Source organism: Panthera onca, chromosome E1 (genome assembly GCF_046562875.1).
Source record: "Panthera onca isolate mPanOnc1 chromosome E1, mPanOnc1 haplotype 2, whole genome shotgun sequence".
NCBI classification, from domain to species: domain Eukaryota; kingdom Metazoa; phylum Chordata; class Mammalia; order Carnivora; family Felidae; genus Panthera; species Panthera onca.
Window position 1 is genome coordinate 57,748,537 of NC_138352.1, and position 27,465 is coordinate 57,776,001.

At 54.6% G+C, this 27,465-nt stretch overlaps 2 protein-coding genes across 9 annotated transcripts in view; one reads left to right on the forward strand and one right to left on the reverse strand.

Moving 5' to 3' along the window:
• Positions 1 to 1,242: 1,242 nt before the first annotated feature.
• LOC132688542 (signal transducer and activator of transcription 5A) lies at positions 1,243 to 26,184 on the forward strand. 4 transcript variants are annotated; one of them, XM_078437135.2, is made up of 23 exons: positions 1,244 to 1,337; positions 1,739 to 1,814; positions 2,185 to 2,289; positions 3,114 to 3,251; positions 3,595 to 3,751; positions 5,056 to 5,145; positions 8,172 to 8,346; positions 13,388 to 13,518; positions 13,784 to 13,935; positions 14,422 to 14,577; positions 15,005 to 15,184; positions 16,985 to 17,072; positions 17,174 to 17,296; positions 17,660 to 17,752; positions 18,239 to 18,445; positions 19,029 to 19,123; positions 19,219 to 19,349; positions 19,830 to 19,985; positions 20,712 to 20,763; positions 21,095 to 21,202; positions 22,239 to 22,336; positions 25,413 to 25,488; positions 25,933 to 26,184. In XM_078437135.2, the coding sequence occupies exons 4-22, from the start codon at positions 3,124 to 3,126 to the stop codon at positions 25,475 to 25,477; spliced, it is 2,385 nt and encodes a 794-aa protein (XP_078293261.1). In that variant the 5' UTR covers positions 1,244 to 1,337; positions 1,739 to 1,814; positions 2,185 to 2,289; positions 3,114 to 3,123; the 3' UTR covers positions 25,478 to 25,488; positions 25,933 to 26,184. The 4 variants fall into 4 exon arrangements, with proteins under 4 accessions (XP_078293263.1, XP_078293261.1, XP_078293264.1 ...); XM_078437137.2 differs by lacking the exons at positions 20,712 to 20,763; positions 21,095 to 21,202; positions 22,239 to 22,336 and having other exon boundaries at positions 1,243 to 1,337; XM_078437138.2 differs by lacking the exons at positions 20,712 to 20,763; positions 21,095 to 21,202; positions 25,933 to 26,184 and having other exon boundaries at positions 25,413 to 25,504.
• The window catches only part of STAT3 (signal transducer and activator of transcription 3), a 69,935-nt gene continuing 67,382 nt past the window's right edge, over positions 24,913 to 27,465 (reverse strand). For all 5 annotated transcript variants that reach the window (XM_078437144.2, XM_078437142.2, XM_078437143.2 and 2 more), the window contains one exon: positions 24,913 to 27,033. Coding sequence is in view for 3 of the 5 variants with exons in the window: in XM_078437142.2 (XP_078293268.1) it covers positions 26,978 to 27,033 (56 nt within the window). In the remaining 2 variants the exon portion in view is untranslated. The remainder of the gene's footprint in view (positions 27,034 to 27,465) is intronic.

Below are 27,465 nucleotides of genomic sequence, written 5' to 3' on the forward strand. Positions count from 1 at the left end.
ATCAAAAAGCAAGAGGAGGCAACATGCAGTGAAGGACATTGGGATTCAGGGCCTCAAAGGTAGAGGGCAAATGGGGAGAGAGTCAGAGTCAGTGGGGTGGGGGCGGGGGGGGGAGAGGGGGGACAGCTGCAGCCACTGGACACAAGGTGGGGGCACAGCATGTGAGCTCACAGAAGGTGCTAGGGCATCTCCACTTAGGCCAACCCTTCCAGTTTTGCTCACTGGCACCTCAGTCCTGGTTTTTTAGGACCCAGGACCATCCTCCTTCCAGTCCAGCCCAGCCCAATCTAGCCAGATGTTTGGTGGGGGCAGCTGCCAGCTGGAGCAGCAGGCCCCTGCAGGCCCTGGGGAGCTGGTTGGACAGGCAGCTGCCTGGAGGTGGGCAGGCAGAGCTCCCGCTCTGGATTTGGCACCCCAACAGCACCTTCTCCAGATGCCTAGAAGTGGGTACACGGCAAGGGTGGTCCTCTGTCCTCCAGATGTGGCTCAGAGGACTTGGAACCCAAGGAATCTCCTCCCAACAACTGGCTTACCCATCTTCTGGAAGCCAGAGGCTGGAGGGCACAGAGGCCAAGGTGGGCCTACCCTCCGTGTAGCAGTAGGTTTGGATCTGCCGCTAACAGGTTGTGTGACACTGACCAAGTCTCTTCCTCTCTCCAGCCTCTGTTTCCCCATTTGTAAAATCATCTTTACAGGTCTTCCCAGCTCTGACACTTGACTCTCGTTCCAGGTGGTCTCCTAGCTCTGTGTGTCTGGCCCTCCTCTGCCAAATGAATCGGTCCGGAGGGAGGCAAGAAGCAGGCAGAGGCCATGTGCTTCCTCCTCCATGAGACTAAGAGGCTGCAGCCACACATGGAAACGTGTGTGTGAGACCCAGACATCCCAGCTTCTGCAGCTTGAAACTTGGCCTTTTCCCTGAAGTACAAAGAATGAAAGTGGAGGGGGGGAGGTTTACTGAGGGGCAAGAAGGTGGGGTGGGGGGGTGGGGGAAGGGAATGGAGAGAAAAGGGCAGATCCAAGAAGGCATAGGGAGGGAGGGAGATAGATGAGAATGATTCCCTCCAGGACACATGGTCTTGGCCCAGCTGGGCCCTCCCTTGGTGCTGCCAGTGCCGGCTGCCAGGCCGAGGGGAGGCCCAGAGGAGAGGAAAGCTGGGCAAAGGTGATGGAAGGTTTCCAGCCCAGCCTTGCCCAACTCTGCAGGGGCTCTCAGGGAGGGGGCTGTGACCCATGCAAGGCTCAGGGAGGCTGTTCCCTGCTCTGGCAAGGCCTACAGGCAGTTGTGAGGTTGTGAGGATTCAAAACAGCCCTCCCGGACTTCCCAAACCTTTCTGAAGGTAGGACCAACCTCAGATGTGACTGGGTGGGGTGAGCAGAGGGGCAGGATCATTTATGGATCACAGTCTGCCAACTAGGCCATATGCCCACTCTGTGACCCTGGGCAAGCCCCTTCCCCTCTCCCGACTTCCATTTCTTATCTGCCAAATTTGGGGGAGGGGTTCGAAACATATGACTGCCAAGGTTCTTTCCTGTTTCCACTGCAGGGGCGAGTGCAGGGTGGTGGGAGTAATGGAAGGAGGGGAGGGCAGGGCCCTGGTGGTGAGCCGCCTTCTCTGGAATCCCCAGTCTTTCCCCTCCCTACGGCTTTGCCGCTGAGGTCACAAAAAGCTGTGTCCCCAACCCACGTAAACACACATACACACGCACACCCACATTTACATTTACTTTTTTAATCTAGAGTCTCAAAAGATGACAAAGGCAGAGCCAGAAGGCATCTCCAGCTAGTCCACCCCTTCCCTCCTCCCTTTTTACAGGTGAGAAAACTGAGGCCCTGGTTTGGGATTTCCAGAGCCCGGGGTTTCCCGGCACTCCCACCCCCATCCCCGGCCACTCCAGAGCCTGCTGCCCGCCGGTCCGGGGCCGCCGGCTAGGGCTGCCTGGGACTCCCGGGGGACCCCGCCGTCGGGGCAGCCCCCAGGCGCGGCGCCGCCCAGCCTCGCCTCCAGGGGCCCGGCCGCGGCCGCCGCTGCGCACTCGCGGGGGAGCCAGCGACCGAGGGCGGAGGCAGGGAGGGAGCGACAGAGGCTGGGAGGGGTGTTGGCGAGAGCTCGCGCGCTGTGTATGGTCTATCGGAGGCAGCTGACCTTCGAGGAGGAAATCGCTGCTCTCTGCTCCTTCCTGTAGTAACAGCCGCCGCCGCCGCCGCCGCCGCCGCCGGGAGCCCGGGCCGCGAGCGAGAGCCGCGGGGCTGACAGCCGGCCCCGCCGCCGGACGGCTCGGCGCCACCAGGTGGGTGGCCCGGCAGCGCGTCCCGAGCGGCGCACGCGGAGATGGGACGCTCGACTCCCGCCCCGGCCCCCCCGCGACCCCGGAGCCGGAACCCGACGGCCGGCCGGGGCGCGGGAACCGCTGTCCCGGACCGAGAGGGAGCCTGGGCGCGGGCGCCGGCGCGGGCGCGGACGCGGGACGCTGGCCGCGGACCGAGGGAGGGGGCCGAGGGTGGGCGCCGTTCCGGCCCGCAGAGGGCAGGGGGCGCTGTCGCGCTGGACAGTGGGAGACCGTGAGGCACGGCTTGGGGTTGGGGGGGCGGTCAAGGCGGCGTCTGTCACCGCAGCTCTCCCTTCTTAACCACCCCAGCCACGTGCCCGCGGGGACCGAGCCGTTCAGTGGGAGCCGTCGGTGCCGTTGCCCTAACTTTGGTCTGGAATGATACACACCCCTCCCGCCAGAAATGGGGACTCGGGGTTCGAGGCAGGGTGGGGGGTTCTTGCAGCCCTACCTAGAGGGCCCGTGGGCCTCCGCGTCAAGTTTCTCTTTCAGTTTTCTAGCTGTCCCCCTCTGGGGAAGCCCCGGTGGGGCGAGGGGAGAGGAAGAGGGGGAGGGCACCTGACTTTCGAGAGCCCCTCCCCAAGCCTCCGCGGGTTCCTTGTTGGAGGGCAGAGCGGCCTTCCCCTCCTCACCGTCTTTCTTCCCGCACAGGAAAGCTTGTCTGTGGGAGGGGAGGGGCCTGGCCTGACCGCGGTCCAGGGACGGGTGGGCATGGCAGGGCCAGAGACAGGCCCAGCCCTTGCCTCTGTCGTGGAGACGCCTCTGCAGCCCTCCGCTCGCCCTAGGTGAACGGACATGGCGGGCTGGATCCAAGCCCAGCAGCTGCAGGGAGATGCGCTGCGCCAGATGCAGGTGCTGTACGGGCAGCACTTCCCCATCGAGGTTCGGCACTACTTAGCGCATTGGATCGAGAGCCAGCCGTGGTAGGTGCCCCTCCCCTGCGCCATGCTCTGCGGGTCCCTACCACCCACCCAGGCCCCTTGACCTTTAGCTCTCCTCTTTGTGGTTTCGAGTGATTCTAGTCCCGTCTGTCCCTCCGTGCAGAAGGGGTGGTGTCCCTGGGAAAGGGGAACAGGGAAATGGGACCCTGGGAGGGGAGAGGGGGTGATTCTGGACTCTGATGCTTATGGAGTTGCTGGGAACAAGGCTTGTGGGTTCTGGAGTGCCCTTAGCCTGGAGCCTGGGATTTCCCAGTACCTCTTGGTGCCTGACCTCCCTGCCCAAGGAAGCACAACAGTAGGCTTCTCTCCTCTGCCCTGCCCCAAGGGATGCCATCGACCTGGACAATCCCCAGGACCGAGCCCAGGCCACCCAGCTCCTGGAGGGCCTGGTGCAGGAGCTGCAGAAGAAGGCGGAGCACCAAGTGGGGGAAGATGGGTTCTTACTGAAGATCAAACTGGGGCACTATGCCACGCAGCTCCAGGTGGGTGTGAAGGCTGGGTCATCAGCAGGGAAGCAGTGTCTGCCTTCTCTTTCCAGCCTCAGAGCCCCTGGGTTTTTTCCTGGCCTGGTCACTGACTCACCATGTGACCCTGAGCTAATCGGCAACTTTTCTGCTCTTCAATTTCCCCCACCTCCTCTTTCTAAATCAGACCTGTCAAATTCCCTTACCATACGACAAAGCAAGGGGTAGGGTGTGTTTGTCCCCAAGAAGAGGAAGATGGGCATTCTAAACAGATCGAGCAAAAAGGATGGAGGTGGACTGAGTCCAGGTTCCTTTGCTGGAGAAAAGAAGACTGACAGCTCCTAGAAATGAGGGAATGAGTGAGCGGGGGAGGGGCAGAGAGAGAGGGAGACACAGAATCTGAAGCAGGCTCCAGGCTCTGAGCTGTCAGCACAGAGCCCGATGCAGGGCTCGAACCCATGAACTGTGAAATCATGACCTGAGCTGAAGTGGGACGCTTAAGCTGAACCGACTGACCACCCAGGCGCCCCCTCCTAGGACTCTTTTAAAGGTGGGAGGACCGCTGAAGTCTGTAGTTGGGTAGGAGAGGAGCAGAGTTGCCCTGGAGGCAAGAGCTGGATAAAGGAAGCTTTAATGAAGGATTTAGATGCAAGAGGAACCTTCTCCTACACTGGGGGTTTAGGGGAGGAAGGGGGAGGAGTATAGAGGAGAGAGAAAGTTTCTGTGGAAGCAGGAAAAAGGTGTAGGTGATAAAATAATCACAGTCAAGCATTTATTGGAAGTTAACTTGTATTTCTTAGAGAGCTCTTCTTAAATGCAAGCAGCAGGGTGCCAGGGAAATAAAAAGTCCATCCCAGAAGAGGGAGGAAACAGGAGAAAGCTGGAAGAGGAAAGCAAAATAGGAACCCAGGGCCAGGCGTATGGTAGAAAGTACGTTGACCTTGGCATTGGGTGCCGCAAGTCTTGAGTCATCTGCAAACCCGTTTGCCTCTGGGCAAGTACTTAACCTCTCTGAGCATCAGTTTTCTCATCTGCAAAATGCGGATAATAGTTTCTGTGTGTGTCATACTGTCTATATAGTCAAAGGAGATGGCAGATTGGAAGTGCGTTGTAAACTGTGGGTTTCTAAACCAAATGTGAAGATCTGGGAGGGGAAATCGAGTCAAGGAGAGATAAAGATGTCTGTTGACGGCTCCTGAGGTTTCTCAGGGAAAGCCAAGGCAGAGGCTGGAGGAGAGGAAGGTGGTGGGGAGCACGTGGCACTGTGATGGCATAGTGGGAGTGGCGGGTAGCCAGTGGTAACTGCCATTGGGTTCTTTCAGAACACGTATGACCGCTGCCCCATGGAGCTGGTCCGCTGCATCCGGCATATTCTGTACAATGAACAGAGGCTGGTCCGAGAAGCCAACAATGTGAGTGTCCCATGGGTGTGGGGAGAAGAGCTGGGAAGTCCTTCCACACGCCTTTTTCTCTAGACACAACTGTGTGGGTTTTTTTTTTTAATGTTTATTTTTGAGAGAAAGAGAGAGAACAGGGGAGGGGCAGAGATAGAGGGAGACCCAGAATGCAAAGCAGGCTCCAGGCTTTGAGCTGTCAGCACAGAGCCCGACACGGGACCCAAACTCATGGCCAATGAGATCACGACCTGAGCCAAAGTCAGACACTTAACCAACTGAGCCACCCAGGTGCCCCAACACGACTATGTTTTATAAACGCTGGCAAGACAGCACCAGGGAAATAAGGGACATGGACAAGTGTGAGAAGCAGCAGTGCATGAAGGTACAGTCCCTGGCTTCATGCCCCGGGTTGGCCACTTACTAGCAGTGTGACTTGAGCCTCTGTTTTTTCAATTATAAATGGGGATAGTAATAGTATCTACCTTGTAGAGTTAGTGTCAGGATTAAATGAGATACTGTGTGGGCCAGGGATAGACAGACCAGTGAAACAGAAGAGGAAGCTCTACACACACACACACACACACAAACACACACACACACACACACACACACCTGGAAATTCAACCCACGTTATAGATGGCATCACAAACCACAAGGGAAAAGATTTATCATTTTTTTTAATGTTTATTTTTGAGAAAGAGAGAGCATGAGCAGGGAAGGGGCAGAGGGGGGGAGGGCAGAGGATCTGAAGCAGGCTCTGCACTGACAGCAGAGAACCCGATCTTGCTTGAACGCAAGAACCATGAAATCATGACCTGAGCCAAAGTCAGATGTTCAACCGTTGAGCCACCCAGGTGCCCCAAGATTTGTGATTTAATAAATGGTGCTGGGGGTGGTGCTCCTGGGTGGCTCAGTTTGTTAACCGTCCAACTCTTGATTTCAACGCAGGCCATGATCTCACAGGTTTGTGAGATCAAGCCTGGTGTTGGGCTCCGTGCTGACAGTGCAGTGCCTGCTTGGGATTTTCTCTCTCCCTCTTTCTCAGTGCCCCTCCCCTGGTCTCTCTCTCTCTCTCTCAAAAAGCAAATAAACATTAAAAAAAAAAAAAAATGGTGCTGGGGTCAAAATTAGAAATGTTCTCCGGTGGTGCCTGGGAGGAGACATGGGACTTTCTGTGTCAGAAGAGCTAACCCTGGCAAGCTCAGAGGCGAGGCCCAGAGAGGCAGAAAGGGCCTCACCCCCCAAACTCTGCAATCATGAAGGCATTGAACACCTGCTCGGACAACAGGACAAACATTTTATTATCTGCAGTAAAGCCAGATGACTTTCACAAAATGACATCACTCGGTAAAGACCAGAGAATAGTGCCTGGAGCTTATTTATTTGTTGTGGTGGACACCGATTTCAGGAATTTTCCAGTTCATCCAGTAAACATTTATGGAGGTCGTGGCTAGGACTAGAGAAACAGATGAAGGCCCAGTTCCCACCTAAAAGGAATTCAAGAAATGATAGATTCTCTAGGGGTAAGCTGGGTACTAAGGAGGCACATATGGAAAAAGTACCTAACTCTGACTGGGGCAGCCTGGCAGGGGGATGTCCTGGGAGGACAGGGACGTCTAAGCTATGGGGGTGGGGGAGGGAAGGGGAAGAAGAAAGAGACAGGAGCAAAAGTAACAAAGTATATGTGTGGGCAGGAAGGCAGGAACCATCTTAACACATTTGAAGGATTGCAGGAACCCCACCCCCCACCCCGCCCTGTCGTCCTGGGGAGAAGGGGGCCACCTGGGGAACCCCAGTGGGTAAAGCCAGAGAAGAGGCAGAAGGCAGGTCACAGAGTCTTTTGGGAAAACTATTGTGTCCCTATTGACTTATTGCCACCACAGAGCTATCTGTAAACATATGAATGAATTTAGCTCCAATTAAGAACTACCTGTCTATGTACAGGTGTTGTCATGGTCAGGGGGGAAATGATTCCTTCTCCCAACCATCAGGCTGTTCTTGAGAACCTTTGATTTTGGTTCCACCTACCCCTTGGGGATTTTGTGGTACACAAAATAGACAAGGTCCTAGCACCTGGGGAGCTTACATCTTAGTGCATGGGGGCAGACACGAAAGAAAGAAACACATATAAAATCAAGACACTTTCAGATAAGAGTGGTGTTATTTTAAATTGGCCCATCAGGGAAAGTCACTCTGAAAGGGTGCCAGTTGAAATGCCCCCCTTGGGAAGCTTTGGTGCCAACATGTTCCAGAGTAATGGAACAACAAGTGCAAAGGCCCTGAAGCAGGAACGTGTTTGTGTATTTAGGAACAGAAAGTAGCCGGTGTGCTTGGGCAGCAGTGGAACTGGGAGTGGAGTAGGCAGAGGCTATCAGCTAGCGCAGTGGAGGCTGTGGAAGGAGTTTGAATTTTATTCTGCGAATAGTTTACTGGAAAGACCCTGAAAACTTCGTCTCCCCTCAGCCAGATGTTGAAGGAATAGATCAGACTAGGTCACCCACATGGCCAGATCCAAGAAAGTGTTATTGGTACCTTCCCTGTAACTCCCCTCAGTTACAAGAATGTCTTGAGTGAGGACACAGATGATGTGCATTCACACAGCTTTGTTCCCCACTGTGTCCCCAGCATCTCACATGGTCCATGGCATTGGATCGCTGAGTGAATGTGGAATGAGGGGTCATCATCATTAGTAGGAAAACCCCAGGTTTCCTGCTCCTGGGACATACTGAGTTTTAGTCTCTCCAAAGAGAGTTTAGGTGGACCCTGTTTGGGCGAGTCTGGTGGAGGCCAGGACCACACTAGAAATTTCTCTGTGCTTTATGAAGTTGCCGTAATCTGCCAGGTCACCTGCTTCCCTCCTTCTTTCCAACTCCGCACCAATTCAGGCAAATGACTAGCCTTCCGACTCAAATTACCCTTACCTCTTACCCTAGATTTGAACTTTGCAGTCCAAAGTATTAGCGCTCCCCAAGGCCTGAGGTTTTCTGCCATCCTCACCGCCCAGCTCACTGCTGCCCACACTCTCCCCCTGATGTCCCCAGGGTAGTTCTCCAGCTGGGATCCTGGTGGACGCCATGTCCCAGAAACACCTCCAGATCAACCAGACATTTGAGGAGCTGCGACTGGTCACACAGGACACAGAGAATGAGCTGAAGAAGCTGCAGCAGACTCAAGAGTACTTCATCATCCAGTATCAGGAGAGCCTGAGGATCCAGGGTGAGGCCAGGGCCGCCTGGGTGGTGTGTGTCGTGAGGACAAGAGTGACAACTACTTTGTGAGCTCCTGCAGGGTTGGGGCAGTGTCAGCGTCTGTCTTCATAGAAACCTTACCCAAAGCTTTAGAGAAGTAATGGACCCTGTGATTGAACCTGTGCTGTGGGCCAGGCTTCGGGCCAAGCCCTTTGCGTGCATTTTTCAATCCTACCTTTACAACAGCCCCAGGAAGTAGGTAGCTGTATTATCCCTATTTTGCAGATGATAAAACTGAGGTTCCAAGAGAACAAGTAATTTGGCCCAGATTGCTTATAAGTTGCAGAATTGGGGGTGCCTGGCTGGCTTAGTGGGAAGAGCACGCGAGTCTTAATCTCAGGGTTATGAGTTCGAGCCCCATGTTGGCTGTAGACTCTACTTAAATAAATAAACTAAAAAAATAATAATAAGTTGCAGAACTGGATCTCAATTACAGATATGTCATGAAATCCCTGCACTTTACTAAATAATATTCTCTCCCTAATTGTCGGTATTCAGTGACTACCCCAGTGAATGAATGAATATGGACAAAGTGTTTCCCATTCAGGGGAGGACTTAGGTTGGGAGTCTCCTCGTTGAACCAGGCTGGGGACAGGCAGAACTCCAGAAATGCCCTTTCTTGAGCCTCCCTGATAGGAGATGGAGCTGGAGGGAAGAGATTACAGTGGAAAATTCTCCTGTCTCCTAGGGCTGTAGTTTGCCAACGGCTGTCATGATAAGCATGTGGGGAAACAAAATTTAACTCAGAGCCAATTAACTTCAGGTATAATTTGAGAAGACTTGAGACAGGGCCCATCTTCCCCCAATTCCAGACTGACCCCAGAGCTGTTCCATCCCAACCTAGCGAGAATAGGAAAGTATCAAGTGGCCTTTGCTTTTGTTCCTCTTTCTGTACCTTCTTAAGATAAAACCTTAGGTCATTGACTTTACACCTTTCTTCTTTTCTGATAGGTATATTTAGAGCTTTAAATTTCCCTCTAAGCAATGCTTTAGCTACATCTCATGATTTTAGATACGCTGTACCTTCATAGTTACTCAGTTTGAAGTATTTTCTCTCTTTTTCTAAGAGATTTTATTTTTAAGTAATGTCTACACCCGACGTGGGGCTCAGACTCACAATCTCAAGATCAAGAGTCACATGCTCCACTAACTGAGCCAGCCAGATGCCCAGTTTGAAATATTTTCTAATTTCTTTTCTGAATAATTATTTTACCCCACATTATTTAGAAGTGTATTGTCTCTTAGAACTATATATTTGGGGTTCCTTTTCTAGATGTCATATCATTGATTTCATTTGCTTTTTATCATTGAATTCCACGATTGTCAGAGACATACTCTGTATGATCTCAATTCTTTTAAATTTAACGAGACTTGTTTTATGGCACAGCTTATACTCTAGCTTGGTGAACATATCTTTTGGGCTTCAAAAGAATGTATGTCTCACAGGTTGTTTCATTTAAAAGTAGCAATTTTAGGGGCGTCTGGGTGGCTCAATCCTTAAGCATCTGGCTCTTGGTTTCTGCTCAAGGTTCCTGAGTTCAAGCCCCACCAAGCTGATAGTGTGGAACCTGGGATTCTCTCTCTCCTTTTCTTCCTGTCCCTCCCCTGCGCACCTGTGCTCTCTCTCTTTCTCTCTCTCAAAATAAGTAAACTTAAAAAATATATTATATTTAATATTAGTGGACTAAACACCTCATTTAAAAGCAGAGATTGTCAGAAAGCACATGAAAGCAAGACTCAACTATATGCTATCTACATTTTAAATTTTAATTAAAAAATTATTTTAAGATTTTTTTTTTTTTAATTTTTAAGTATTTTCTATACCCAACATGGGGTTCGAACTCACAACCCCAAGATCAAGAGTCACATACTCTACCCACTGAACCATCCAGGTGTTCCTACATTAAAATGTTTTAAATGTTTATTTATTTTTGAGACAGAGACAGAGAGACAGAACACAAGCAGGGCAGGGACAGAGAGAGAGGGAGACAGAATCTGAAGCAGGCTCCAGGCTCTGAGCTGTCAGCACAGAACCTGACATGGGGTTCGAGCTCACAGACTGTGAGATCATGACCTGAGCAGAAGTTGGCCACTTAACTGACTGAGCCACCCAGGTGCCCCTTAAATAAAAAAAAAACATGTATAAAGATATTCTGTGCCAAAATAGAATAAGAAGTCTAGGGTAGTCATATTAATACCTCACAAAGTGTACTTCAAGACAAAAAGTATTATCAGAGATGAAGAAGGACACTTAATAATTATTAAGGTATTAAAAAGATAATAAATTTCTATGCATCTAATAACAAAGCTTCAAAATACACAAAGAAAAACTATTTAAAAACTATTTAAATACTATTTAAGCTCTCCTCCTTTCCCTGCCCTGTTAGTTTTTTCAATACTCTGGGTTCCTCAACAGATTGCCTAAATCAAAGTAGATGTTGAGTAAAAGTTGGTGGGATGATTCTAGCATGTTTTCTTCCATCTGAATCCATCTCAGACTGACGCAAGAGAGAGGGTGGCCCTCCTCCTAGATTAGGGAACGGGAGAATTCAGGCTATTAGTTCTACCCAAAGCCTTTGGTTGATAGTACTTCCAATCCTATTCTTGGGTTTTCTGTTTCCTATTTATGGATATGGGTTTGATTCTGGTTTGGGTTTGTACCCATCACGCATGTCAGTTCAGTCTCATGTATCAAGTTCACCCATCAGAAACACAGGCTATCATCTGTTTGTGCAAGGGGAGGCTCAGCTCCCTCCAGTGGAGCAGAAATTGCCTCATGTCTGCTGGCCTCCCTCCCAGAAGCTTCTGCAAGTGCCAGGAGAGACCTAAGTGAGTCACCTGCATAGGGAGGTTGGGCCCAGGTGTGGGGCTCACCACCACCTCCCTGGGGGTGGGGCCAGGATTTCCGAGGTGGCTCCAGACTGCTCTGCTGTGTTCCAGGCCTGGACAGTATTCTCTCTCAGTCCCCGAGAGTGGACTCCAAACCGTATTTCCAGTTGTCTTGTAGCTCTGGGCTTTTCCTGGCTGTCTAGAGTTGCTTTAGTCTGTGAGTCCCAGCTTGTGTGTCCAAGAGGCAGGACCTAGGTCAGTGTGAGAGGGCCCTCAGCGGCCTGCCAGGAACTTGCCTAAGACGTGGTGATGCTCACCTCCTCTTGACTCAGGCCCAAGTAAGGACACTGGAAAATTCTTTTTTTAAAAAATTAGATAGACCCCACACCCAACATGGAGCTTGAACTCACAACCCTGAGATCAAGAGTTGCATGCTCTATGGACTGAGCCAGCCAGGCACCCCGACACTGGGATATTCAAATAGGTGATCGGCAAGGCGTAATAACCCCAGCATTTAGGATAGTGGTTACCTTTGGAGGCAGGGACGGATGTGCAAGCAGGGAAGGATGTACAGGTAGTTTTCAACGTGGAAATGTTTGATTTCTTTTTTTTTTTTTTTAATGTTTTGTTTATATTTGTGAGAGAGAGAGAGCATGCATGTGCACGCAAGCGGGAATGGGACAGAGAGAGGGGGGCAGAGTTTCCAAAGTGGGCTCTGTGCTGACAGCAGGCAGCCCGATGTGGGGCTAGAACTCACAAACCATGAGATCGTGACCTGAGCCAAAGTCAAACGTTTAAACGACTGAGCCACCCAGGCACCCCGAGAAATGTTTGATTTCTTTAAGCCGGGTTACTGAAAGACAGGTGTTCCTTGCATCATTCTTTCTGCCTTCCTTGGGTCTTGAGAATTTCATAATAGATGTTTTGTAAGAGGGTACTGAGGCCTCACCGATTCCCCTTTCCTGCCATGGATGAGCTTCCCAGCAGCTAGTGTGGAGAGAATCTGCCTCCCTCTCTGGCACCCTTGGGTGCTAGAACCTTCCCTCTCCTGAGAGGATCTTGCTGCTTTCGTGTTGCCAGTGGGCCCTGGACATTCTGTCTCCCCGTCTCCCTCGCCTTTTCCCTTTCGCCCCTTCTCTTTCTGTCCCTCTCCCTCCCTCTCTCCCTTTCTCCCCCTCTACCCCTCTACCCTTCTGTCCTTCTCTCTTCCTTGCCCTCTCTCCTCATCTGTCTCTCCCTCTCCCCCTCTCTCCTCTCTCCCCTTCTCCCCCTCTACCCCTCTCCCCTTCTGTCCCTCTCCCTTCCTTGCCCTTTCTCCTCGTCTCTCTCTCCCTGTCCCTCTCCCTTTCTCTCTCTCTCTCTCTCCCTCTCTCCGTCTCTTCCTCTCTGTCTCCTTCCAGTTGGTCAGCTGAGCTCACGGTGACCCAACCTGGACAAACAAACACGTTAGGCACCTCCCAGCACCTAGAGAAATGCCTTCTTCCCTAGGAGAGACTGCTGTGCTCCCGGGGATGGGACAAAGCTGGAGATGGGACAAAGCCAGCAGGCAGGGGCTGCCCTGAGGGGGCTCTGATGTGTGGGGTGGGGCTGAGCGGCTACTGGTCTCTGTCACCCTTTAAGCCTGCCCTGGGACCCCCTAACCAGTAAGGACACGCTCATCCCTGCAGCGTGTGCGTGCCGGGCAGTTCCTTGAACGTGTTCTGTGTTCCCACATATTTAATCCTCAGCCACCCACCGAGACAGGGGCCAGGATTCTCCCATTTTGCACATGGGCAAACTGAGGCACGGAAGCGTGATGCACGAGTTCACCCAGTTAGTAAACGGTGAGGGCACACATCAAACCAGGCAGTGAGGCTCCAAGCTGGACCCCGTGTGGCGTGAGGAGGTCTGGGCAGCCAGCTGTGTAGACTGAGGTGGGAGGGGAGGCCGTGGGGCAGGATCCTCCTCAGCTATACCCTCAGGTTTCCACCTACACACCCCCAGGAGGGGAGATCAAAGGCGAGAGGCCAGAGACCAGAGCCTGCTCATCTCTGGCACCCTTGGCTGCCAGAAGCCCAGCTTGCCATCGGTCAGATGTGTCCCTTGAGGGTCTGGCCTCCAGAACAGGTGTGTGCGTTCCCCTGGGCTTCCTGCAGGAAGCTGGGAGATGATGGTCATGGGTGTCCTGTCCCCTCCTCTAGCTCAGTTTGCCCAGCTGGCCCAGCTGAATCCGCAGGAGCGCCTGAGCCGGGAGACGGCCCTCCAGCAGAAGCAGGTGTCCCTGGAGGCCTGGCTGCAGCGGGAGGCCCAGACGCTGCAGCAGTACCGTGTGGTGAGTGGGATCCGCGTCCTCTCCTCCCAAGCCTTGAGGTGCACATCCCAAGGGGCGCGGGGAAGCCGAGAGAGGGCGAGAGCCAGGAAGAGAGCAGGCCCCAGCAGAGCTGGAGGCCAGATCGTTCTCGTTCTCTCCCGTGGGGGGCGTGTGAGGCAGAGCAGGTTGGGAAGAGGGGAAGGCCTGGGCCTGGGGCCTGGTCCCTGGCCCCCAGCCCTGCCTCCCGAGGCCTGCAGTTGGGCGTGTTCTCCCCACTTGCCTTCAGGAGCTGGCCGAGAAGCACCAGAAGACCTTGCAGCTGCTGCGGAAGCAGCAGACCATCATTCTGGATGATGAACTGATCCAGTGGAAGCGGCGGCAGCAGCTGGCGGGGAACGGAGGGCCCCCCGAGGGCAGCCTGGATGTGCTGCAGTCCTGGTAATGGTGTGTGGGGGGGTGGCGGGGGGCAGGAGGGGGCGGCAGGGGCTGGGAGTGGTGCAACCAGCTGCTCGTTGTGCCTCCTGCGTTTCCATGAGCAGCCGGCTCCCTCTGTCCTGCGGCAAGACTTAGTTCACTAGGGGTTCTGGTTCCTGATGCGGACTTTGGGGCCCCCGTCTGTGCCCCCTGCCCAGGAAGGGAGTCACCGTGCTGGGGAGTGGGGCAGGGCTGGGTGTGCAGAGTGAGCTCGGGCCGATTGGACCCAGGTCAGGCTTGCTGCCTCTGTATTTCTCTGTGTTTCTGGAAGGCGGGCGCTCTGCTCCGCTCCGCTCCGTGGTCGGGAGTGGCGGCTTAGGCGCAAAGCGTTCCTGGGTGAGGGTGGAGCTGGGTCTTGGGGCGTTCTCCTCAGACCGGAGCCTCCCAGCCTCGAGCCTGGGGGATGGCGTGATGCCATTGTCCTCCCGTTGGCCCGGGGCTCCCGTGCAGGTGCGAGAAGTTGGCCGAGATCATCTGGCAGAACCGGCAGCAGATCCGCAGAGCTGAGCACCTCTGCCAGCAGCTGCCCATCCCTGGCCCAGTGGAGGAGATGCTAGCTGAGGTCAATGCCACCATCACAGACATCATCTCAGCCCTGGTGACCAGGTAATTCCTGCCTCGGGCCACACCCAGCCCCCGTGCGGTTGGCATGGGGGAGGCAGGCGGTGCTTTGCTGATGGTGGGGGTGAGGGTGGGTGGGCTCTTGCTTGAGTCCTTGTCTCTGTTTGCCTCGGGTCCCCGTCCCCGCTCTGTCCTCAGTTGCTTTAGCTGCTTGGTGTTGACCTTGCCCAGTTTCTGTTGTGGACACCATGTGGACTGCCCTTGTCCCCCGCAGCCCATGCCAGCTGCTGAGTCGTTTCACTGCCTCCCCTCCAGCCATCTCCTCTGACTCTCAGTGGCCTCCCTGGGAACAGGGGCGGTGCCATGTGCCTTCATTTGCCTGCTGAGCCCCGGCAGCCTCCCTCCACAGGGGAGCCAGACCCTGTGCCCTGAGCCGGCATCATGTCTGGTGTGGTCACTTGTGTCCCCGCAGCACATTCATCATCGAGAAGCAGCCCCCTCAGGTCCTGAAGACCCAGACCAAGTTTGCAGCGACGGTGCGCCTGCTGGTGGGCGGGAAGCTGAACGTGCACATGAACCCCCCCCAGGTGAAGGCCACCATCATCAGTGAGCAGCAGGCCAAGTCACTGCTCAAGAATGAGAACACCCGCAAGTACGTGTGACCCCTTCCCTGCCTTCCCCTCCCCAGGCTCTGGACTGGGATCTCAGATCTACTCTACAGCTAGGGTCCTGGACATTGGGGACAGCCTCCCTCACTGCAGCCATGGACCAGTGTCTCTCCAGTTCATCCCATCTGTCCTGTTGTATACTTTGTTCTGCTTGACACATAGTAGGTCAACGTGGGTTAAACTGTTGGGGTGTTCAAGTCCTTGGGCTGATCACTGGGACGTAGCTGCAATCCGTGCAGAGTTTGGCTCTGTGGTCACCCAAGCCAGCAGAGCAGGCATCAGTCATGAGAAATGTAGTGCGTTGGACAGGAGAGATGTAGGGCTCTGTGGAAGTGAGATTGGTAGTTGTGGGGCAGAATGATAGTCTCTGGACGCAGGACCAGTGAGGGTGGCTAGTGAGAGCGTGTGGAGAGAGGAGAGGGAATACCTTCAGACACAGAGAACATGGGCCTTGTCTGGAAGGAGAGCATAGAGCAGGTTGGCGCGGCTGGAGAACCTGGGGTCCAGGGATGAGGGCCGGCCCCCCACAAAGGATTCAGGGAATGAATGAACGGACGAATGAATGAATGAGGGAGTGAATGAGTCAAGTGGGAGACCTGGTCCCATGCGTTGAATGTCTATTGTGGGTTCTGGGAATGGGATGATAAAGAAAGCGAAGAGGTTCTCACTCTCTTAGAGCTTACAGTTTGGCTGGGGAGGGAGATAGTTATATGCTTTTCGAAATATGGTGGTGTCAAAACGTGATAGATTCTCGAAAGATAATGAAAACAGAGTGATATCATAGTGTCTGGATAGATGTGCCATCACCACCCGGGTGGTCAAGGAAGGCCTTTCTGAGGAGATGTTTGAGTTGAGACCTAAACCAGAAGGTCAGGAGTTTCTGGGCAACGGGAAGAGCAGGTGCACAAGTCTTGAGGTAGCAGCAAGTGTGCATGTTCAGCAAACAGACAGGCAGCATGGCTCGGTCCTGAGTGAGGGGAGAGGAACCCACTGAGGCCAGGGAGCTGGGCAGGGTTTGACCATGACCATGGGATACTTGTGGGCTATGGTCATGGTTGTTGTTGTTGTTTTTTGTTTTTTTGTTTGTTTTTTAGAGAGAGAGGGCACAAGCGAGCAAGGGGCAGAGAGAGAGAGAGAGAAGCAGGGCTCACCCGAAGCGGGGCTCAAGCTTACCTGATGAGGGGCTTGAACTCACCAACCCTGAGATCGTGACCTGAGCCCATCTGATGCTTAGCCAATTGAGCCACTGAGACGCCTCTGTTTTTTTGTTTTTTAATGTTTATTTTGAAAAAGAGAGAGTGCACGAGTTGGGGAGGGGCAGAGAGAGAGAGAGAGAGAGAGAGAGAGAGAATCCCATGCAGGCTCTGCACTGTCAGCACAGAGCCCGATTCTGGGCCCGATCTCACGAACTGTGAGATCATGACCTGAGCCGAAACCAAGAGTTGGATGCTTACCCGACTGAGTCACCCAGGTGTCCCATGGTTTTTATTTTAAGTGCACTAGAAGCTGCCAGAGGGCCCTGAAGACCCCCACGTCAGTTCCAACGCTGAGGGAATTTTTAACCTAATGACAGAGGCCCAGACTTTGGGTAGACTTTGAAGACTTTGCTGTACCCTCAGGTTAATGAGAAAGTAAGCCCGAGTCACGGCGAGGAACACTCTCAGGGGATGGGGCAGGGGCTGCTGGCAGGGCTTTCTGGCATGAACATCTGGCTGAGGGAGCGCACAGAGCCATGCTCCTGGCCTGGGGCCCATGTGGCGATGGGGCTCCCCTGTCCTTCACAGCGACTACAGTGGAGAGATCCTGAACAACTGCTGTGTGATGGAATACCACCAAGCCACCGGCACCCTGAGCGCGCACTTCAGGAACATGGTGAGGACAGGGCCTGAGCCCTGGAGGGAGGGTCTGCCCAGGGCTGAGTGCTCATAACCAGCCGCTTCCTCCTCGTCCCCCTCTGACCTCCCACTCTGCAGTCACTAAAGAGAATTAAGCGTGCTGACCGGAGGGGCGCAGAGTCTGTGACGGAGGAGAAGTTCACAGTCCTGTTTGAGTCTCAGTTCAGTGTCGGCAGCAATGAGCTTGTGTTCCAAGTAAAGGTGAGGCCCCGCTTCTGCCAACCCCCGAGGGTCACCCAGAAAGATGAAGACCCACCTGAGGCCACCTGGCGGGTTTGGGGAAAGCCAGAGAGCTCTGAATCCTCACACGGTCACGGACCATTTAGCCGTGAGGCTGTCAGAAAGCCTGCTCGCTAGGTTATATAAGCTGGCACCAGCCACAGAACTTAGGCCATGGACCAAGAAGAAATGTGTTCTGGTTTTTTTTGTTTGTTTGTTTTTGCTTTGGTTTTGTTGGGAGGGCCTGTGGGTGGGATTGTGGGTGAGGAGCGAGGGCTGGGAGTCTTGCCTACGTGAGGGCAAGGTGGTGGTCGTGTGCCTTCTACGTTCACTCCTTTGCCATAGACTCTGTCCCTTCCCGTGGTTGTCATCGTTCATGGCAGCCAGGACCACAACGCTACCGCCACTGTGCTGTGGGACAACGCCTTCGCTGAGCCGGTGAGTACTCGTGGGACCGCCACTTCTGCCCCCTCCAGGCCCTAGGAGTCTCCCTGCGTCAGCCCCAACCACTTGGGGCCCTGCTGGGTGGTCCCCTGCCAACCCCAGGGCCACACCAGAGCTGAGTGAGTTGAGGTGACGGGCAGCTGGTGTGAGTGCGCTGCCCGTGGCATGTCCTCGGCTCCATCTGGGCTCCCGGGACTCGGGACTGGGATCTCCTGGGTCTGTGAGCTTACTCAGCCTTTGGGCTCTGGTCTCTGATCTTCCTTTGGCTTGTGTTTTGGGTCCCTGATCTCTGTCCCGGACGCCTGGTCTGGGTCTCTATCACTGCGTGTCTAGCCCCTCTGCCTTTCTTTTGCTTGTGTTTGTGTCGCCTTTGCTGAGTCTGTCTCAGTCCCTTCTTGCATCTCGTGGTATCTGTGTATCTGAGTGTGTGTGTAAGTATTTCCTACGCCTTCAGTCTGCCTTTTCTTCTCTCCCTCGCAGGGCAGGGTGCCATTTGCCGTGCCCGACAAAGTGCTGTGGCCGCAGCTGTGTGAGGCGCTCAACATGAAATTCAAGGCCGAAGTGCAGAGCAACCGGGGCCTGACCAAGGAGAACCTCGTGTTCCTGGCACAGAAACTGTTCAACAGCAGCAGCAGCCACCTTGAAGACTATAATGGCATGTCCGTGTCCTGGTCCCAGTTCAACAGGGTGAGGGACGCGCCGCCAGACTGGGACCAGTCTTTCCCCACCTCACAGACAGGTTACTGGCTTTGGCCAGCACCCCATCCTTCACCCCCAACTGCCCTCTCCTACAACCGGGAGAGACGAGGGCTAGTACCCCAAGGAATGGAGGCAGGGGGCAGCAAGAAAAACGCACTCAGCTCTGAGAGCCAAAGCAGAATAATGGAAGGAGCTGGGGGGCTGGGAGTCAGGATCCTTGAGTCCCTGTCCTAGATATGTTAACTAAGTGGCCAGGCCCTTCCCTTCTCTGTGCCTCAGTTTCCCCATCTAAACCTTTGGGCAGAAATGACTTCGGAGGTCTTGCCCAGCTTGGACAATTCTAGGCAACTCCTACCCGCACCCCTGTGTCTGAAAGGCAAGAGGCAGTTTCCCCTCTCGTCCCTAAGCTACAGGTTGGGGGCCATGTCCATTTATGGACCGCTGGAGTGCTGGGCAGGTAGGATGAGGAACTGGGAGAGGGTATTTGTGAGGACAAGAGGGCACTGTTTCCTGGGCCACCTGTGACAGCGGGGCCACATACCCTGACTTGGGGTATCCTGGGGGCTCTCAGGAGAACTTGCCGGGCTGGAACTACACCTTCTGGCAGTGGTTCGATGGGGTCATGGAGGTGCTGAAGAAGCATCACAAGCCTCATTGGAATGACGGGTGAGAAGCGGAGGGGCCTGGGGGTTGGGAGGGCATGGGCTCAGGGGACACGGGCTGCTGGCCCGGGAGTGACACTGTATGCTCCGTATTTCTAGGGCCATCCTAGGTTTTGTGAATAAGCAACAGGCCCATGACCTGCTCATCAACAAACCCGATGGAACCTTTTTATTGCGCTTTAGCGACTCTGAAATCGGGGGCATCACCATTGCCTGGAAGTTTGACTCTCGTGAGTGCCCTACTTTGCCCACACTCTAGCCCAGGAGCCCTGACGACCATTTCCTTGCTTCCCATTCTCCACCAGGCCTGCATCCTTGGAGGGTTCCCCAGGGGAAAGATCAAAACAGACCTCAAAGTAGAAGAGTGTTGCTCAGAAATACATTCCCTTTCTACTGTTTTCCATTGCGGAGAACCTAAGATCACTGGCCCCGTAGCCTCTGGAGTTGCCAGGGGACGTCTTCAGCAGTTCTGAGTTCTCCCTTCTCTGCCCTGCCCTAGTCTTGCTGGTATCGACTTGCTTGGTTTGCCGGGTAGAATGTTCTTGCGGTCACTTACTCGCCTTATGCCCAGGAGCACAAGACAAGGGGGAGGGTCGCAGAGCAGGCTAGTAAAGGCCCAAATGTCTCTGCAAGTCAGATCTCAAACCCCATCGCCCTGACCCTCCTCTTGAGGGCGGTGAGTGGTGGGAACGAGCTTGTCCTTTTCACAGCTGACCGCAACCTTTGGAACCTGAAGCCGTTCACCACGCGGGACTTCTCCATCCGGTCCCTGGCTGACCGGCTGGGGGACCTGAGCTATCTCATCTATGTATTTCCCGACCGACCCAAGGATGAGGTCTTCTCCAAGTATTACACCCCTGTGCTCGGTGCGTCCTGCCCTGATACTCCCGAGCCCTTCCTCAGCCCGTGGACAGAGCTCTCGGGGGCTTAGGCAGCCGTGACTCCTCAGAAGAAGCCAGGGGCCATTTCCCCCAGGGGGGCTGGGTCCATGGTTTGGTGCCGAGCACGTGGAGAGGGTATCGGGGCTCACAACTGAAGAGGGCAAACAAAGCTTCTGACCCGGCTTTCTCCCCAGCTGGGTGGATTCTCACGTCTGCACCCCTGAAGGAGGAGGCTGCCCCACTGGCAAAGGAAGGGGGGGTAATCATACCACAGATAGTGCACAACTCCCATCTTAATCAGCTGCTCTCACGGCTCCCCACCCTCAAACCTACCTGTAAGGGGAGAGTAGGAAGCAAAATGGACAGGTTTTTCTCCTTCAACCTGTCCCCAGTCCACTGCTGGGTTTGCTGCTTTGTGTTGATCCAGTTTCCTCGACAGGGGTGGGGCGGGGAGAGAGAAAGCAAAGGACCAGAAAAGGGAGCAGGAGAAGGGATGAGATTGAAGCCAGAGTTCTGGGTGGCCGTCAGGCTGGGTCCACCAGCAGGTGTTTATGGGAGTCTGTGGGAAATCTCATCCCCGCTGAGCCCCGGCAGTGGTGCGGGTGGGAGACCGACTTCATGGGGTAGGTTCCCCTTCCTGGGAGCGCCCAGACACTTTGGTTCTCATCACCCACCCACCCCCCCCCCCCGCCACTCCCCCCACCCCGGCAGCTAAAGCGGTGGACGGATACGTGAAGCCACAGATCAAGCAAGTGGTCCCTGAGTAAGTGTCCAGGGTCCAGCCCTGGTCTCCTGCTGCCTCCTCTCTCTTCCCCCTGGGTTCCCCTCACTGTTCACTGCTGCCCCTCCCGCTCACAGGCCCGGTGGGGCCCAGCACCCCCTGGCCCCCTGAAACCTGGCTCAGCCCTGGAGAGGGAACTGAGCTTAGTCTCAATGGGACCAGGACCCAGGACCCCACTCCCGCAGCCGGACCCCCAGACCCAGGGGGCGCTTTGTGCTTCCACACCCCAAAGAGATGTAAACATGCCCCCTGAGCCCTCCCCAAGTCAGCCGCTGCCCTGAGGTCACTGAGGCTTCTCCTGTTCCTCCTGCAGGTTTGTGAATGCGTCTGCAGACTCTGCCGGGGCCAGCGCCACCTACATGGACCAGGCCCCCTCCCCAGCCGTGTGCCCCCAGGCTCATTATAACTTGTACCCACAGAAGTAGGTTGTGTTCTCTGGGGCTCCGCAGGGAGGAGCTGGGGCTGGGGCTGTGTTCTCTGGGGCTCAGGCTGGGCCCCGGGGGGCTGGTGGACAAAGGGACCCAGAGCTCCTGTAGGTCTGAGACCACCCAGGCCAGGCACCAGCATATGCCCCGGTACAGGGAGGGAGATCAGCTGGTAAAAAGCATAGAGAATAAGCTGTATATAGCAAGGTCCTCACTCCTGGTGCTGACTAGCTGTGTGACCTTGGGAAAACTATTGAACCTCCCAGATGCTCTGTTTCCTCATCTTTAAAATGGGGGCAAGAATACCTTTCACATGGGATTGGGGTCAGGCTTGAGGTAAAGCATTTAGCTCAGGTGAGGCTGTTGTAAGGACGGCTACAGACGGGATGGTTGTTCTTAGGAGTTGAGTGTTAACAGGGTATTAATTGCTTCTCTCTGGAGTTCCCAAGGTAGAGAATTAATTCTCTTCTGGGCTGTGGGTGGCCCCAGCTGGATGTCTAGGTACCTGGGACATACAAGCTACAGTGGGATGATGACCGTAGGCTCGAGGGTCACAAAGACTGCAGTTCCAATCCTGACTCCGTTTGCCAGCCAGGGGGCCCTGAGCAAGTTTCCTACCCTGGTCGAGCCTCAGTTTTCCCCTCTGTAAAGTGGACTAAATACCCATCTTACAGGTGGCTAAGGATTGGGGCAACGTGGTTAAAAGGCCACTGTAGACAGCCTATGACTGAATGGAATGGCGTTGTGGTGGGCAGAACTCCCTGACCCAACCGCCTCGTTGTGCAGAGGAGGAGAGGGACAGGGACAGGGGAGATGAACTCTCTGAGCCCACTCAATGAGCCAGCGAAAGTTGAGACTAGCGCTTGAGTGTCTCCCGGTGAGCCAGTGACTGACGTTTTCAACTTGGAAATGGTGGTGGTGTCCAGCCAGAGCCGGTCCTATTCCCATGAGGCTGTGGTCTGAGCGGGGAGCGGGCCAGGGCCTGTGACGCATGCCAGCTCCCTCCGACCTCCCGCTCTCTCTCTCTCCCAGCCCTGACCCCGTCCTTGACCAGGATGGAGAATTTGACCTGGATGAGACCATGGATGTAGCCAGGCATGTGGAGGAACTCTTACGCCGCCCGATGGACGGTCTGGACCCCCGCCTCTCCCCGCCTGCTGGTCTTTTCACCTCTGCCCGAGGCTCGCTCTCGTGAATGCTTGAATCCCCCACTTCTCTTTGGGAACAACGCTCAGTGTGAGGGGTTCATATGAACTGTGATGTTAGCATTGCTGTGCATACTGATGCCTCTGCTGGCAGCACATGTGCAGGTGTGTGTGTGCACGGGCGCACGAGGTGGGCCTGCCTTGCCTTTGCCCTCTGGGTACGTGGTTGCGGCGGCACCACCACCTTTCTCTTCAGATGAAGGCATCCCAACAGCCCGCCGGGCCCATCTCTGTTGTGGAAGGGGGCTCAGCTTCCTCTGCTCGATGCAGGCAAACCTATTCCGCCGCCGGGGCCTTTACTGCCTAGCAGCTGTTTGAATGAAATTAGTCAAGAAGGGGCACGGAGACAGGTTACTGTCTCTAAGCTTAAGTTTTGCTCCTGAGTTAGAAGCTTTGCCTCCCAAACGCGCGCATACGCTTTTATGTACGTGCATCTGTTCTCATGCACGTGTTGGTCTATTGGTTCTTTCGCTCGGGAGGCTGGGGTTCAATTTTGTGTAATATTTTATACTTCACATAATGAATATGGACTCGAGACTTTTTGTGAATGGAGAGCTTATCTAGACCACGGCCCTCACACAGCGCAGATGGGTCATTTGAGTCTGGGTCTTTCAGAGCTGCTCTGAGTATGTAGCTTCTTAGCCTCCTGGCGTCCAGCCAGGAGACTTGGGCGTCCCATCTGTGGTGCTGTTGCCCGGTCCTGCTATCTCTTTTCAACCGCTATCCACCCCCCCACCCCCGCCCCGTGCACCCGGCCCCAACCTTCTTTCCCCGACTGTCTGCAACCTTGGTTGCAGGAGAGGTGGGAGAGGGGCAGGGACTGGTCTAGGCCATGGCAGGCAAACAGGGGCCCAGGGACTTTGCAGGGTGGATCCCCTCCCCTCCTGGAAAAAAAACCTGCCGCAAGAGACAGCCGCAGACCAGCCGCACGCTGCCTGCCTGTGGAGCCTGGAGTGAGGGGTAAAAGCTGATCTCGTTCCCCCTCTGCCTGGAACAGGCCTCGTCACAGTCACAGTCGCAGAACGTTGAGGTCTGAGAAGGCCTTGCTCCCGACCTCACGAGCTCCTCCCTCTGGGGCAGCAGGTGGCGGGCGGAAGGTTGAGTCTCAGGTTTAAACATCTCTGAAGGAAGGTGGGGACGAGAAGAGGGATTCTTGTGTACTTTGTACATAGGCCACCAGTGTTTTTGAGTAAAGTATTTTTTTCATAAATTTGCTGGTGTGGCTCTTAGTTGGGCAGCCTTGGGTAGTGTGGGGGGCGGTCACTGGAGCCAGAGTTATTTTCTTCCCTCCCGTGTGGCTGATGCCATACCCTGTACTCTGCTCCCTTTTCTGTGTGTCAAGGGTGCCCACCACCCCTGGAACGCCGTCTGTGCTTCTCAGGAGACGAAACTAGGGTTTGAGGCCTGGGGAAAGGTGGGGCAGGAATTCTGGGGTGGAGGCAAAAACCGTGCTTGGGGCTCGCCTTATCAGCTGCTGCTATAAGCAATCCTGAAGTCTTTGGCCCAGGGCCAGGCCAGTGCCAGGGGCAGCAGAGAACCTCACCGTGTTCCCTTCTCCCCGGGCCTCTTCCCGGACACCAGCAGGTGGCACCATCCCGTTGCCACCAGCGTCTTTCAACCGGCCAACCAGCAACCTACCGGGAGGGAAGGAAGTTGGGCCAGGAGGATGGTCTCCCCATTTGGGCCCCCTGGCACGCCGCCGCTGCTGGTCCAGGGGAGGTCACTGAGGCCCTTGGGGGAGCGGGCTGGGGAGCCAGGACCTGCTGGTGAGGTTTCTTCAGAGCTCAAAGCAAGGGAAGAGGGGTTTGCAGTCTGCCCGAAGGAGGCGTAGGGGCCCAGCGAGGGGGCTGGCGGGGGTAAGGAGGCAGGGAAAGCAGCCGCTAATCTCCCCTTCCATCTCTGCAGGGGGAGGCGGCTGGCTGCTATCTCACGCAGCGGCGGTCTCCATGGCACTCGGCACAAGGGGAGGGGGTGGGGAGACAGCCGAGTGGGCGCGTTGATGTCTGTGAATTATCACCACCCGCTGCCACGCTGCCGGAGGCAGCCCGTTAAGTGCTTACGTCCATCCCCACTGAGAGAACTGAAGAGAGAGTGATAATGGAACAACTGTGGAGGGGAGGCCTTGGGTGGGGTGGGAGTATCTACACCCCAAGCCCCCTTTGGTAGCTTATCTGACCCCAGACAGGTTGGTGCAGCTTGCGAAGGCCCGAGGAGAGAGTGGGGGGAAGGAAGAGGGAGCAGGGAGGCCTCCCCGGAGACCTTTGTGCAGAAAGAGTACAAACCTGGCTCCTCCCGTCACCCCTTACCTGGAAGCTGCCGGCTGACCTGAGATGGGGGTGGCACCATGCCCCAGAGCTGGGCCCCAGGGCGTGGGCTAAGGTAGCAGCCTGGGAGCAGGGGCAACCTGGGAGCAGGCTCAGCCTGGGTGTGAGGCCCCCCCCAGAACTCAGGCAGGGGAAGGGGACTCGCCAGCAGCCAGAGGCAGAGCTGCCACGCCCTCAGACAGTTCCTATATAACTTTTATTTCTGGAAGTTAAAGTAGATACAGCAATATACAAAACAAAAACAAAAACAAAAACTCCACAATAATATAAATTTTTACACTATGAAGTATACATTGGAATTTGACGCAGTGACCGGGCCAGTGGCATACAAACCACTGCGCCGGCAGGTTGAGCCATCTATGGGAACCCCTTGGCTGGGCGGGGGACGGGCAAGGGGAGACAGTGGAGAGAAAGTGGGCAGGTCCTGGAGGGCTCCGTTCTTTTAGGGAGGGGCCAGTCTCTGCCCCTCTCAGAACTCTTGCTACTATCAGAGTTAAAACCTGATACACATGCTACCTCAAAGCCATGAACGTTACAATATCTGCTCCAGAGGAGCCTGGATCCTTGCCCCAGGTCCCTCTGATCTAAATCTCTCAATTTCTGAGTTAAGCTTATTATAAACTGAAGAGTGTTGCTGGAGAAGGGAGAGCTCTGTACTACCTCCCAACTGTTTCTAGGCAGGACGACAGGGATGGCCGAGCGCAACCTGTTTGTCTTGGAGAGAAGGTCCTCATCCCCTTAATTCTGAAACTGGTGAGTGTGGGTAAAACAGCGCTCCACAGAAACTCTGACCGACTGAGATAAGGTGGTCTGGGACCACCCAAGCTAGTCGGGCCTCTGGATTGGGGTGTGTGTGGGGGGGGGGGGGGGGTGGACCAAATATCAGAGACCATGAAGTGTTTCGAAATGCACAGTAAATGGGAGCTGTTCTCCCTCATCCGCGGGGCCTCAATGGGGAGGAGATGGTCACCAGCACTGGGGGGAGGCCGAGGTGCACACCCTCACACGAGGGACAGACTTCAAGTTTATCACTAAGCCTTTGCCCCTGGGTTAACCACGTGAAGTGATTAAAGGTGCCTCGGGAAACCACCAAGAAACCAGGATAAAAACCATATTCCCTGAGCTCAACTAGACCCTTGGCTGGGGCCCCACAGTCTGAGTCATGTTCGATCTCTAACTCTCACCTTCTTATTCCAGGATTCCTAAAGCAAACAGGACAAGGGGGCCTTCAGACACCGGAAGGAGCCATACACAAGGGGGGTCAGGTGGAGAAGGAGGAAGGATCATCCCATCCCTTATAAGGCACCCACAGGAACAACTCAGGCTCTGGAACAGGAGCACAAGTCCAGGCAGACGGGGGACAGGTTGTAAGCACTCCTCTGCGCAGCCTTACCTACTAACAGGCCGACACATTGAAGGGGAAAATAAAAACTTTGTTTATTAAAAAAAGTCTAGAATGTTTCGGTTGTCCTTCAACCTTCCTATGTCAAAACCAAAGGCCAAGCCACAGCTTCAGATGTCTTTTAAAGAGCTGGATCTGAAGCCCATTTCCGGATTTCTATGAATTATCAGCCTGAAGAAAGCTGAATGCCTAAAGCACCAAGAAGGCTACTGACTGAGTTTTCTTAAATACAGAAAAGGCTATGCCGATACAGTGTTTTTTTGCCCTTGAAAAAAAATTTTTTTTTTTTTTTTTTAATTTAAAAAGAAACCTCGGGGCTGTGAAAGTCCTATCTTCTATTTGGATGTTAGCAAGGTTAAAAGTGCAATGTCAGCAGTAGCACAGCTACAGGCAGCCTGTGGCGGCCGCTCGCAGGAGCAGGCGGAGGGCTGTGCGGGCACCGGGAGGCACTTGTCTAACAACGCAAGCTGCTGAGAAAGGAGGGCAGGGGAGCAAGAAAAGACAAGAACGTTTCCTTTCTCCCCCTCTTGCCACCCCTTCCGCATCCCCTGATGGCCGTCTCAGAGAACACGTTTCTTATTTGCATTTAGGTCAAAGCGTATCACTCACATTCATTCATTTCTCTATTGTGAAAAGTGCCCAGGTCGCTCAAAGGTAGCAGGAGTAGGAGATTTAAAAAAAACAAAACAAAACAAAACAAAAAACCCAACAAAACAAACAAAATCTGGAAGCACAGAGTTAGAGGAGTTTCAGACGATCTGGGGGTTGGCTGTTTAAGGGGTGGTGGGACACAGGGAGGTGCCTCCGTCATCTCTGTCTGCAGCCTCAGCCCGCCGCTCCTCACATTGGGGAGGTGGCGCACTCCGAGGTCAACTCCATGTCGAACGTGAGGGATTCTGGGGGGGGAAGACCGGGAGAGCCAGTTCAGTTGCCTGAGCCCCAACAGCTGGCAGGGCACCCCCGTCCCCCGCCCGAGCCCTTCAAAGGACAGAGGCTCAGCCCACTGCCCCCACGGCCAAGACAGGGTCGGATCGTCCAGATTTACGCTCCTCCCTACTAAGTCTTGCCTTCTGGAAGGGCTCAGTCCCCTTCTTCCCTTAACTCGTTCCCAACCGTCCACATGTAAAGAAGATCTAAGGCTGTCCCGTTGAATGTGGCCGCCTGGAAACACAGGTGGCTACCGAGCATCAAAATATGGCTAGTCCCAGTCGAGGTGGGTGTAGCTGTGAAACACCTAGCACGTTTCAGAGACTTAGCACAAAAACAAAAATCTCATCAACGTTTTCTTACGTGTTAAAACGCTAGCGTTTGGGATTTATTGGGTTACA

Coding starts and splice junctions, on each gene's coding strand:
- LOC132688542 (XM_078437135.2), top strand. CDS start 3,124: ATGGCGGGCTGGATCCAAGCCCAGCAGCTGCAGGGAGATGCGCTGCGC. Junction 13,936..14,421: donor CTGGATGTGCTGCAGTCCTG/GTAATGGTGTGT, acceptor GCTCCCGTGCAG/GTGCGAGAAGTTGGCCGAGA. Junction 17,753..18,238: donor ACAACGCCTTCGCTGAGCCG/GTGAGTACTCGT, acceptor TCTCCCTCGCAG/GGCAGGGTGCCATTTGCCGT.